The following is a 13,747-nucleotide window of genomic DNA, read 5'->3' as shown; positions in this document are numbered from 1 at the left end:
GTTGTGCGCCGTCGAGCAAAATCAAAGATTTCCAGATTCACAAAACCGCAAACGTTTAGGGCAAAACGAACAAGGCGCGTTCACGACTTCACATCACGACACGTTCGTTACACACTCACAAACAAACACGGCACGGCGTATGACACTCGGAACAACCCGTCGATATTTAAAGTTTCACGTAGATTGCAGCACCACAGTTACCGTCCCGTGCATCAATGTATGTACAGCATGTTAAACTTAAATTTTGATTTAAAGCTTTCGTGACTGCAGGGATTCATCTTGTGCTCCCGATTTTCAGATGAACTCTAAAATTGTCTAGGTACGATTTTATTTTATTTCGGATTATAACTCAAAAGTCACGTAAGTGACTTTACCGAAAGAACCAAGAACATGTTGAACTTCTTTCGCACTCCACTAGCTTCTTTCGCGTTCATCGGATGTGCTGAAAGGCAACCAGCGGCGGCGCAGCGAACACGTGCACAGCACGTGGCCCCATTCCGCGCCACCTGCCCAAAAAACTCTGCGAAGCTACACAAGTCCGACAGCGTTGACATTGCAATAGAGTGCACTACAGTACGTGCTGGTACCGTCGTCTATGAACGGATCGATTGTGGCTTTGTTTTTCTTCTCGTGAATTTCAAAAAGGGGATGACACGCTTGGATGGCGATGGCTCAAGAAGTCCAACATACATGCGTGAAAACATCCCCCCCCCCCCCCCAGGAGCGAAATGACGTGGAGAGCTCTTCACCCAGCAGTGGACTGACACAATGGCTGTACATGTTCGTGATTTAATGATTCTGCGTTGTACGAGTGACTTGAAGCTTCGTCATCTGCCGCTCGGTCACTTTGGACGTCATCAAGTTTTACCCAAGTGGAGCTTATAGGGGAGATGTGCTCCCGATTTTCAGATGAACTCTAAAATTGTCTAGGTACGATTTTATTTTATTTCGGATTATAACTCAAATATTAGTGACTTCAACTCGAATGAATTTCGCCAACCAAATTGTGTCACGTGGTATCTGTCACCTTTGTGAACGATAAGACAAAGATTATAGAACATCGATGTAAATAATCCTAACATTTATTTCGTAATCCGAAATTGTTACATCTAAAACTCGTGCCTACCACAGGTCGTATACGAAATGTAAGCAGTGCAACAAATGCATGCTATCCTCAAGCGATGGGTTAATAACGTGGTCTCTTTGAGGTCAGGTCTCGGTTTGTTCAGCATATGTGAAAGGTTACGTATAGCTCTTCATTAATAGCAAAGGTGCGTGTTTGCCTTCGGCGATAACGTGTCCATAACTCGCTCCTTAACGGCAAGTATTCCTCGATCAAATGCTCTGACAACGTCCCTTGAATATTGTATGAGAACAATCAGCACTCGCGCTTAAAACGACGTGCGATTGGATAGAACACCATTTCAGAGATCGACTTCAATAAATGATATCATGATAAGGACGTCAACGCATTCAATCCATGAATCGCCGAGTCTCGAGACTTATTTTCAGGAGGGTCCTGCATTGGAATATTTGCTGGGCAATTCCAGTTTGTGAAGGGCGAAAAACGCAGCACCCCAAGAACACTCACAGCAAGCATACGAGGAAGGAGACGATAACACTCCGAAGACCATCGCGGACGAGTTCACGAACCCGCTTGCTGTACTGCCATCTGCTGGTCACCTCGCCCAGGCATCGGGGTTGGGAGTTCACAAATCTACGCGTGATCCACCCACCCCTACCTCGAAAGCGCAGGAGTATTAAAAGCAAGCGCCACCGCACCCAGCTGAAATGAGACGCTCATGAGCAAGTCCAGTGCGAAATGTTGTGGAAGAGCTCGACATACAATCGCGACTGAGTGACGATTTAAATTCTAATTGTGTTTGAGAAGGGCGAGGCCAACCTGCGGCTCTTTAAAGGGACTGCTTCGTGGCGTTGTCTATTGAGCAGACCGCCGACTTGCATTCGCGTTGCATAGCTGCTCTGAAATGTTGAGATTTTCGTTGATTGAATTCGAAAGAAATAACGCTTCTTGTTATTTTGGTTGCCTACCCATGGGATAGACACGCGACGATCGCGACTGAGTTGACACACAGCAAACCCTGATGATGATGTTATATAAATTCTAGAAAGCTGACATTGAGCAAAACAAACACAGCAATGCAGCGTCGTCTCGTCTCCGCCAAAACGACTCGAAAATCCGAAAAACAAAAATGTGCAACTCAGGGCCCCGAGAATTACGAGCTTGATTGTTCTCACTCACAGGGAGTTCTTGCCTGACATCTCAAACACACAACCCTCATTCGTCATTTTCCTCCCGTCGAGTGTAAAGGATGAAGCCAGTCACTCGACAGTATATGCACACACATACTGCACCGAAACAAACTCGCAGGGCTGCCAGCCAACACACACACACACAGAAACGCAGTCTCCCCATAGAGGCGGGACGCGGCCCAGAGTGACCGACCCCTTAGACAGAGACACAGACCCAGGGTCGGCTCCCAATGTTTGTCTCTCCTCCCCTCGCCTCCACCACGGAGCGAGCCTGGCCCACACCGCCGCCGGTGCCACTGGACACGAACAGGTCGGCCCTGCTCGTGAACACCCGGGCCCCGAGCAAAGACGCGCGGGGAACGAGAGCGGACTTCATCTGCCCTCCCTCCAGCACGAAGGAGGCGGTGGAGGTCACAACGCCCCGACGGTAAAACACGTCCCGGTAGTGGCCGTAGTGGTGGCTGTTGTAATAGTGGTGCTGCTGCTGCTGCTGCTGATAATGATGACGGTGAGGGGGAGGCTTCAGCGTGGTCTGTATGACCGAAATCTCCACGTCGTCGTCGTCGTCGTCGTCATCATCATCGTGGTCGTTGTCGCGTCTCCGTTGCGTCTCCTCCTGACCGATCGTCTCTCTCCCGAAGGTCTCGCCGTCCCCCGGGACGTAATCCTCGAGGTCGTCCAGCGTCAGAAGGTCCCCGTCCTTCTCGAGGGCCTGCACCTCCCTGTCCGAAAAGTCGTCCCTCGCTGGCGGGACGGGTTCCTCTGAATCGCCGGGACCTTCCATAAGTTGCGGAATCTTCTGAACCTTATGGTCGCCCGGGACCGGGATCGAACCCTCGAGGCGGCGGAGCGCATCTCCGCGGTCCGATGGGCCGTGGGGGCTCTGCGGCAGCAGGCAGCTGCAGCAGTGAGCCGCGGTCCACGAGAACACGGAGCGGAACCCCGTGGCCCAGCGGAGATAGGCAATGCGGCGGTGGTGCTGCTGCTGCTGATGCTGCTGCTGCTGGTGGTGGTGCTGCTGGTGGTGGCCGTGCTGCTCCGGTTTGGAGAAGCTGAGCACCACGGGTTCCCCCACGCGCGCCTTGCCGCGATCTCCATCGCCCACGAGGTCCACGGTGAGAGTGGAGCGCTGGCGGACACCCATGTGAGCACGGGCAAGGAGCGAGCCGGCAATAAGGAGGGATGTGGATGATGATGCAGAAGAGGCGTGAAGAGAGGAGTGAAGAGAGGGGAATGAGAGAAGTCGTGGGAGCGGAGTGTGGCTGCGGTGGGGGGTAGGGTTGGCGCTGGTGGGGGGCGGGGGGGTGGGGAGACAGCCGCTGTCTGTGCGAATTCAGCACAAAAACACCCACCCCGACGTGGATGCAACCAAACTTCTCGCGAAGCCCACAGCGTCCGCAGTCCCTTCCTGCGAGTGGAACCCCGCGCGGTAGAGGACGAACGGCTCTTTCTCGCGACAGGTGACACGCGCGCAGCAGCCCGTGTATCCACGCACGCCCCCCTGTCCGTGCCTCCTTAACCCGCGACGCGCAGCCCAGAGACACCCCCCCAAGTCCTAATTGAGTTGGAGGCGGCGAAGCGCCGCTAATCAACACCTGAAAGCGCTCAGCGGTCACCCCCCCCCTACTGCCTTCCACACGCTCCCCTCCATTCGCCCCCCGCCGCACCCCCCACTGGTTTAAAAAAAAACTCTGTCACCCCATGTCCTCTTCCTCCTCCTACCTGTAAATGGCGAGGCTATTTATGGCAGCCCTGTCGCTGTGTCGCCGTCCGGCAGAGGTGTAACAAGAACAATTCACCCTCCAACCCTTACCGCGCGGCAATTCGATGAATTGTCGTGTTAAATGTCTCCGATGGAATTCAAGAATCGATAAAACAAATTATTGCCGCATGCAACAGGATCCTTGCGTGACTGCAGGTGTCGCGTCGTCCCCGTCACGCGAAACGCACGCACGGGTCGAAGAATATCGATCACCGCGCGCACGATTTGACGTGCTTATATCGTGAGCCTGAGAATCGATGTTGACGATCGATTAGTTGAAGCTTCCAGTGCGCGTGAGCGCGGAAAGAACTCGAAACGACGAGGGAATGTGCAGAGAACACAGGGCATTTGCGTGCGCGGATTCTTCTGTGCGGTGATTTGCAGACCTTTGTCAATCCGCTGCAGGATGGAGGCCTCGATTCCACGCCGTGTCGGTCAAGAAGGGGCTTTTTAAAAAAATCAGACTTCACCATGCTGGTCTGTTCGAGTTAGTCAAAGCAGGTGGCCATGATCGATTTGTATATCGCCACCACTGATTATATTAACTGTGGCCGATGATCAAACTCGCCGAATTCACGGCTCTGTGTTCATTACTGCGTCACTGCTCCGACCCACTGTTTAAGGTCGCTGCATTGGGTTTTTCGTGTTATAGATCAACATGTTGGGAGCTGCGAGTAGATGATGGAGTTAATACATTTGAGATGTTGTTTTCTCTGTATCACAATTGAATACCTTTTAGTTCTGTACATTTGGAATAATTCGGCAATTTTTGGAAGTGAATATATTCAAAAATGGGGACAGCTTGGAGAGACCTTCATTCAGCAGTGGATAGATCATGGCTAATGGTATATATTTTTAAAACCAGCCTGGTGAAGCATGGTCATATCACTTTTGTAATTTCCGACACGTTGATCCAGAAATGGATCGACGAAGGGCTGTGCATGATCATAAATCGCTTTTATATTTTACCCAACTACAATATTTAAAACCACCCCAAAAAACTGGCTCCTGAACCCCGTTCAAACTTGCAGTGAAACGGACAATAAACCCCTGCTGTGGTGGTGCCTTAATTCACGTGGCATTAACTTCGTAAACGTGACGCTTGCATTTTAACTTACAGGGTTCAGGACTCTCCCGCACTTCACTTAAGCTCACAGAGCCACAGTTGAGGGTTGTGGAGAAAATGAAACAACTCTTCCCACACGTGGTACCCGTGAGAAGATCGATGCAACAGCCCTAACTGACCAGCTCCTCTCAGCAGCTGCTGATTAATCATTGGCCCCATCGCTGAACCGCGTGTTCACTCTCCCTGCTGCTGCTGCGGCTCTCGTTTGCTCCCGACACTCAGCTGCCGAGCCACCAAGATCACTGCCTGCCAAGTGTTGTAGCCGTTACCAGTAAACAGTGGATTAAAATAAAGCGATAAGCCCATTTGAGATGAGATGTCCTCCCACGCAAGAGAGACAGAGAGATAACGCTTCGGTAGAGACGTAACCCGGCCGCGGTGTCTCTTGGGGACACGGTCGGGAGATGTGACGCCGAGAAACCTTTCTGAGCGCACGTGTCGCGTTCCACCTCGAGCCGCGCTTCAAGGTCACGCTCAGCAATCACGGCGGACAAAATATACGGCCACCCCCGTGCCGATGTCTGTCCGTGCGCACTCGGCCGGTGCCACATTGAAAGCGAGGCGTTCCCTCTCCCCTTCAAAACTTGGGTTTGCGCCGTGTGCCTTGCGGATGATCCCGATGCTGGCGTGGTTTCACAGCTGCAACGGCGGTGGGGTCGAGGGAGGGAGGCAGAGAGGGAGGGAGGGAAAAATGGAGGGCGGGGAGAGGGATGGGAGGGAGGGTACCCGGGTATGAAGCGAGGGGCCACGGAGCCCCGAGCGCCTTAAAAGGGCCTTCGCGCCCAGCGGGTTGCTCGCCTGGTCCAACTGCCCCCGCGCATTCTCCAGGCGCCAGAGCAGACTTTGGTCTCACCCGAGATGGCAGCATGTCCAGCGCTGCTAAGTTATATGGCCGGAACGATAAAATTGAACTAAGTTATCACCTGTTGAAAGGCACGTTGGAAAATAAATTTGGTCTGGGCCCTTGGACTATGAGGACGAAGATTGATATGGTCAGATGGTGCGTCACATGACCCGGCATAACACCGCATGCTACCGATTTAAATTGGTTGATAAAATTTGGTTATACTGTATTTTGGTGTTATTTACCGAGACGGGTGTTGGACTGGCTTTCCACAGGTTGGCGATTAAGATGAAGACCGGGGTCCAGGAAGACTTGGATTGAATGCTGTAAGAGCAGACCGTAGTGGTTGAATGGAGACTATCAGCAGGAAGTGATGGCAAGGTGTGGCGGCATCTGCAGCATTTGCCATGATGACCTCTTGACCTTCGTCTGATGGTGGTGTAATCATTGGTTAGTGCTTTGTCTTCCATCTGTACTGCACTGGAAGCAATGGCAGGGCTGGATATTCTACGCTTGAGGCATAGTAAGGATGAAAGCACACACAAACTAATTAATTTTAACTTGAAACATTTCAATGCATGACCCTTTATCTTGAGATTCCGTCTTTCACCACTCGCTCAAACTCCAGTGGAGTTGTAGTGGAGGCTCTCACAACCTGAAACAGGAAAAGTTTACATGATGCATTGCGTCTGATAGCTTGACCAGCACTGAGGAACTGTCTGATAGCCGGGACCGCAATCATTCGAGCGCACCTCCGATTAGCACGGTTGGCTACGTACGGTGCGGAAGAAGTTCAACATAGGTATGCAGTGGGGTCCATCAGTGAGACAATTTGTGTACCAAGCTTGGCACTCACTCAACACACGGAGACTTGGCGAGACACACAGAGATCGACAGGGCTCGAGCTCCCAATTTTGCCGATTAGATCAAATTCATTTTCTCTCCATATTTCACAATAGGTTTTGATTTTAAGTGAATAGCTGCAGGGCTATCTCTTACATAAATATTAAATTAGTAATTCAAATCAATTTGATCAAATGCTCTGCAATGGATCATGCTTTGTTGGATCATGGTGTATGTATTTAATGTTAGCACAAAAGCACGGATCAAAGACAAGAATGAACCCACCATAAGCAACCAAAGCAATACACATTGCGCAATGTGCATTGCGTAACGTGCATTGTATCGCTATTTTTGATCTTATATGCACATTTTTACTTTTTTTTTTACTGGATTTCAGTAAACGCTTAGCCGGAACTGAAACTTTCGAGACCGCTTTGCACAGATTGCACCATAGCTGGTTCAACAGTTTTGGGTTAACCGCACAACCATACCCAAACATCAGTTCCACTCCGCGGCTTTCAAAGTAGTATCTGATGTTAACTGTGATGCAACTAACAGCTTATTTCAAGTAAAAATGTATTTACAACTTCCAAAACGCATTAATGCGCTAAAATATTGAAGATGTGTAATTGTTATCCTGCGCACAAGCAGGATGAGTTTTGGTTGACGGGCATAAACTTTGTTATGCATTAAACATGACGAGTTAACGACATGTTTTTGTGGGTTTGATGTAAAGCTCTCTGTTGTGTTTTTGGGCTGCACCGCGTATTCGACACGTCTGACATTTCGCTCCACATCCTGGAGTTTCTGTAGTTCACGAAAAAGCTCCTCTAGAAGCTCCCAGCACGTGGAGCAAAACGTTGTGTAGCATGCTAAACGACACTCAGTATAACTCGGAAACACATTGGGGAGAGCAACACAATTTGCATTCAGACCTCATTGTGTCTACGGGAGCAGCAATGAACTCATCGGACACAATTTTTCGATTTAAAGCTTTCGTGACTGCAGGGATTCATCTTCTTGGTTCTTTCGGATAATGTCACGTAGAAGGTAAATAATAAAATAATAAAAATAAAACATAAAAAATACAATTCTCACGACGTTTCGGCCACAACGCAAGCAGCCGTCCTCAGTACACAGTACATAAAACACACCCCCGTGTTCGCACACAACTGCTCCATGTTACACAGATGATTTAAATAACGTTTAATGCCTTCAAGTGGTCGATTTTTAGGTACAAACACCATGTCCTGCTTTCACAGAGTGACTTTTCAATTACAAAGTTCACACATTCAAAGTTCACGTGAGATCAAATATGGGTGTAACAATTCAATAGTTGATCGATTACATGTGAACCCATTACATACATCATATAAGAATCGAAAAACTCTCACATGCAATTCTATGTGTATCGTGAACTTTACAGAATCGATATCTAAATCTTGACTTTCGTGACTGCTGGAATTCATATTCTTGGGTCTTTTGGTAAAGTCATGTAGATAGGTTCAAAGAATATAACAAAAAATATCAGAAAACTACGAGGTTTCGATCGCAACACAAGCTTCCAAGGCAAACTGTTTACAAGGGTTTGAAATGGGCGTAGCCCAAATGTCAGCAGCCAATGATATTGTAAGTGGTGGGCAGCCAACCCGACGGTGGTTGGTTTTCCACCAATCAAAGGGCTGCCAGGTATCTAAGTGACTTTACCGAAAGACCCAAGAATAGAATCGACATCTATCGATTGAACGAAATTTCGTTATCTCCGGAATAACATGCAATGAGTTGTCAAAAGTTTAGAGAACGAGAGGTCACTTTAAAACAATGTAAGAGGTCAGATCGTTGACCTCGCATCGCCAAGATCCTGTTTGATTCCTAGCAGTTGCCTGTAATTAAACGAGGTTCTCCAGTGTAGTGATTTGATCGTGTCAGCCCAGCCACCAATAACATAATTAAACAAAAAATAAGACATTTAGTTTTTGATAAAATTCAACCCACAGATTTAAAACATTGGTTTGACTGTCATGCGATGGACATTTACTCTCTCATATGATGGACTGGGCAGGAATGTGCTATGGGGGGTGAAAATATCTTGATCTCGGAGGTAGCTCTGCAATATCCACTTTTGTGGGCCCTTCTGAAACACAAAGGGCTGCATTGCTCTGCAAAAGATGTGGATGGAAGCTTCGTCTCATTACTGGATGCAGCAATTGAGAGAAAATTGGAGGTAAATTACAAAAAAACATCAAAATTATCTGGCTCACTGAAACGCATCGTCATGACATACGAATGGCATGCTTAAAAATGTGCACTGTGCATCGTTTTTCGGGTTTATTAAAAATAAGGCAGCGTTAGTCTGTGTGCACGTTTTACAATCCGTTCTTGAATACCTTTGACCATCTCATGTCAGGAGGTAGTCCTTGCAATGAGACGTGGTTAATAGCTAAAATATCAGGTACATTCATGCACTAAGCATAACAACAATGGTCTATTTTACATAGAGCTTATGAACGTCACATTTCACAAGGGATTCAACGGAAGTTAAAAAAACTGGAATGAAATTTAAATCTATAAAACCATGGGCTATAAAAAGACACAGAACTAAAACGCAACAAACACGTGCATCACACTGGACAATTGAACGAGCTGTGTTGGCCACGAATATCGGTCCATATTTACAAACAGTACAAAACACGAGGAGCGATCTGATAAGACTTCTGCAACATTGTAAAGTGTCTGAATGTAATGAACTATTTATATACGTGGGTGGTGGTGATGGTGGTGGTCCAATACGATTAGCGCACTGCGTAGCAAACCGGGTTATCCGAGTTTGTGGTGAAGATCTCAGCCGGTCCTGGGCCTCCCCCTCCATCGACTGAACTATTAATGACGACCTAGTGACATGCATTGTTGCATCCTAAATAAGTGCTTGCTAACAGCCCTTGCCCCAACTGCCTATATATACTATACTGAGAACTTTTTTTATTGCATATGGATAAATACATTAAGAACGTGCATTTGCAAGTTATCTTTCATAAATATCACCACAACGCTTATTGAATGCAGCAGCTTAAAAACATGTATGCTGTGATGTACAAAAACGGAGAGCGCTGTTGGATCGCTGCAGTGGTTAGCACTTCAGCAAGGAATGTATGTGGACTCACAGCAGAGCACGAGACAGAAACAAAACAAACATCTAACGAAATAAATAAAAAATCATTAAGCGGTGGATTTTTTTTTTTTACGAAATACAACTCAGACTCCACTGTCTTCTATTTCTGAACGAGCAACGCAACACCTTGCTCATCGTTATCTGATGGTCGAATCAACCGCACAGTTAAACGGAACGACGAAACACGGGGGGGGGGGGGGTGCGAGGCGAGGGGCAAACGCACACCGACCGACAGCGCTCGACACGCACGTCGCTCTCACGAGTTGCACTCTGCCGCGCTGAGGCTGCCGGTCGCCTTGCCAGTCTGCCCGCCTGTCTGCGACGTGACATCGGCAATCTTCACGTGGATGAAGAGGGACGAGGGCTCCACGCGCGTCCCATCACGTGACAGCAGAGGGATGTGGCGGTAACCTGCGATGGCGGCACACACGCGCGGTCAGCCGCGACGTGCATTGTCAGCCCTGGAAACACGACTGTGGGGGGAAATGGAGGGGTGGGGTTGAGGCAGTGTGTGGCTCCTGCATCAAGAAGGGATGGGTTTTCCACTTTCAGAAAACACGTATGTGGCCTCATGAGTGATTCTAATACAGAGGCGGTCTACGATGCACCAGTGCTGAGTTCACACCAAACCATTTGGCAGCCTGAGGTTTAGGCAAATACCTATCCGTCACAATTTGAGGTTACGATTTTGTGCAATTTTTTTTTTACATTGTAGTGAAGAGTAACACCTCTAGTGGCTGGAGGGGTCACGTGAAGCAATTACTGTAGAACATATCTACGAATGAAAATAACCGATGCTTGTACCCACAATTGAACGCATGTGTCGCGAGCGTAAACATCACTTTTAAAATCGGTTCATTGTTAAAGGCTGTGGATTACACAAGCGAGCCGCCGGCTCCACGTTCCAGTGATTCTATTTATCCACCGGCTTGTGTCGCTCGAGACTGGAAACGTGACCCAGGGATTTGTCGTTCTCCCCACCCACCACATCTGCACGACCGCCACCATCACCACCATCACCACCAGCAGCAGCAGCAGCAGCAGCAGCAAAGTGGAGGCGTGAACACGCGTCGTGAGGAGGGCTCACCTTGGCGTAGGCTGCTGAAGGCGATCGAGTACTGCGCCACAAAATCATTGGGGGTTGCCGTGTCGTGGTCCTCCACCACAAAGCGCAGCAGGGCCACCTCGGGGACGTTGATGTTGAAGCTCAGGATCTCGTTCCATTGCGGGTTAAATCCTGCGAGTCCGGGAGGTGTCGTGGTGCGGGGGGAGGAATGGCGAGCAGGAGTTAAGTAAGATGGCAAATCAAAACTGGGAAGGAAGTTCCTTTTATTTTCATCGTGGTTATGGAGCGCAGGCCCAAAGCTTTAAAACGCCAAACAGTCGGCAGAAAACAGCGCTGTTGAAGGGTAAAATAGATCGAAGTTAATACATTTCTGGACTCGAGCAAGGTTATGAGAACTTTAGCAAAGAGACGGTGGGAGGGAATAAAAAATCGAGCGGTATGAGGAAAAAGAAGAAATAACGGTTTGGCTTGCAGTGTGGCGTTTGAACACAGCATGAACGTGACGAAACAGGCAGTCTGGTAAGTAGGCCAAGGCCTCAAAATGAGTGCAGCAATCAAGGAGTAAAGTTTGCGCAGAGCTCATGGTAACAGTGATAGAAGGGTGATAAGGAGGCAACTGATACCGGCAAAAATGCTTCGACTTTAATAAGAAAGTAACAGCTGCTTTGTCCCCCGTGCCCGAAGCAGCGACCACCGCACCGTTGTTGTCGATGTACTTGGTCTCGTAGCGGGCGTTGTCGAGCGGCACGCCGTGCACCTCCACGCGCACCAGCGGGTCGATGATGGAGCCCTTGTTGCTGTGTGGAACCTTGGGCAGCTGCTGCCCGCTGATCACCTGCGGGTCCACATGGGCACTTCGGATAAACGCTCATGGAGGCACCGGTCAAGTCTCTGCGATACGAGGCTTTAAAACGAAAATTATTCAAAGTGCCGGGTGATACTGCACATCGCTCGCCACTCGAACAGTAGTCCGACCTCACACGCCAATTTTCTCGGCAATGCCGCAGCCAAACTTAACTCGTTTCTCTCCATGGCGACAACATTCTTTCATGCTTTGCACATCCCAGTCAACCCACCAGCCCAGCAAAGGCCATTTGACACTGGAAGCCATGCCTGATGATCAAGTGTAGACTGTTCCAATGTGTTTTTTATGACTGTGCCTTTCATTTATGTATATATCTACTTATCCAGGAAAGCCTCACTGAGTCTCAAACTCTTTTCCAGGAATATTCTTGAAACAAAAGCACTGCAATATTTGGTCACACATAGTAGAGTTGCGTTTTTTTTCAGTGGTTTTGTCACTGACTTCTGCCTTTAAGAATGTCCCGTTAAATTCTCGAATCACGTCCCCCGCGTAATGTGTTGCTCACACTGTATATGAATAGTAAGCCGCCGGCAAAATTCCGAACATTTAAAGTCTGTTCATATTCCACAGCCGAAGCCGGCAGCATTTGATAATCATTCACGAACAATGAATGGATGACCACAGAGGATACCGAGACAGATCTTCCTTGTTATCGAAAGCTGTTGACATCGGTTCGACGACACAATTCGCTCCCTGTACATGGAAAGTCAACGACTACCGCGTGGGCTTTCACTCTTGTGCTGCACAGCTCTTCGATGTTTTCAGGTTACGTTCTCGGTTGTTCAGCATGATGTCCGACATTTCGCTCTTCAGAGGCTCAGAACTGGGCCCAAACCATTGAGGCCTTCAGTTCGAATAAGGGCAAGCACCCATTACTAAATAAGATTCTCAGTGAAGTGAGGTGATGGTCTCAGTCTGGTAACCATCAACTGCACAAAAAAGTCATAACATTTGCTTTTGACTTAAATTGCCTTTTCAATGATAAAAACGAAAATATACTCGATTTCGATGGGGGTTTTTTCCCCATGAAGTGAACAACTCTATAGCAAAGCATGTGAGGAAGTGCTCCACCTAGTGTGGATGCGAGAAATTAACGGCGCATCAAAAGTAATTGTTTAGAGTGAACTGTCAAACACAGGCTGATGCTACTACTAGGTGCCAAGTTTCCGAATGGAAATGTCTTCATCTTATGAAATGACATCGATAGCACAGGCAGCAGATGGCAGCAGATGGTTTTGGGCTAACAGGGATTAGCCCCCTGAAGTCTATTACCAGCGCATATTCAAACACAGCCTCAACTGATGCAATCAGTTAATCCATGCAATGTAATTTATTTATACAAGATTCATCACTAGCAGAGCAATTGGTAGACTGACACAACCTGGTGAACCCGTGCCCTTGTGCTCATCTGTCTACCGCATGCGCTTCGAGTAGCAACGCTTGCACTCTCTCGTTTCATGACGTTAATTTTCTCTATTATCTTTTTACTCAAGAATTTATATATTATTTATTTTTTTAAAAAGACTTGGGCCTTCCTACAAAAATGTATTTAAAACCCATATTGACACATTCAACCACCGGCGATGTCTGAAAGCACAAATTCACTCTACCCAGTCTACTCTGTCTCCTAGATGGACTTTCGTCTCCTCCTTACTATATTCAACCACTGTACTGCAGGTCACAACACTTCCCTTTCTGCTTCTCTCCTCACACTTGGGAATTCCCTCCCATAGTCTTGTTTCCCCAAGTTATTTTTTAGTGACTCAATGTATTAACTTCTACCGATTAAACAGTCCAT

General features: G+C 48.1%; 1 protein-coding gene across 7 annotated transcripts in view; it reads right to left on the bottom strand.

Moving 5' to 3' along the window:
• Window positions 1–8,040: 8,040 nt before the first annotated feature.
• PLCD4 (phospholipase C delta 4) overlaps window positions 8,041–13,747 on the bottom strand; it is a 39,826-nt gene continuing 34,119 nt past the window's right edge. For all 7 annotated transcript variants that reach the window (XM_061557274.1, XM_061557273.1, XM_061557276.1 and 4 more), the window contains 3 exons: window positions 11,784–11,919; window positions 11,106–11,255; window positions 8,041–10,429 (listed from right to left, as the gene is read on the bottom strand). In XM_061557274.1, the coding sequence (XP_061413258.1) occupies window positions 10,275–10,429; window positions 11,106–11,255; window positions 11,784–11,919 (441 nt within the window). In that variant the 3' untranslated portion in view covers window positions 8,041–10,274. The remainder of the gene's footprint in view (window positions 10,430–11,105; window positions 11,256–11,783; window positions 11,920–13,747) is intronic.

Source organism: Lethenteron reissneri, chromosome 23 (assembly GCF_015708825.2).
Source record: "Lethenteron reissneri isolate LAM-NWPU_2019-01 chromosome 23, ASM1570882v1, whole genome shotgun sequence".
Classification (NCBI taxonomy): Eukaryota; Metazoa; Chordata; class Hyperoartia; order Petromyzontiformes; family Petromyzontidae; genus Lethenteron; species Lethenteron reissneri.
Note: the sequence above shows the minus strand (reverse complement) of the source record. Positions and strands in the feature narration are given on the sequence as shown.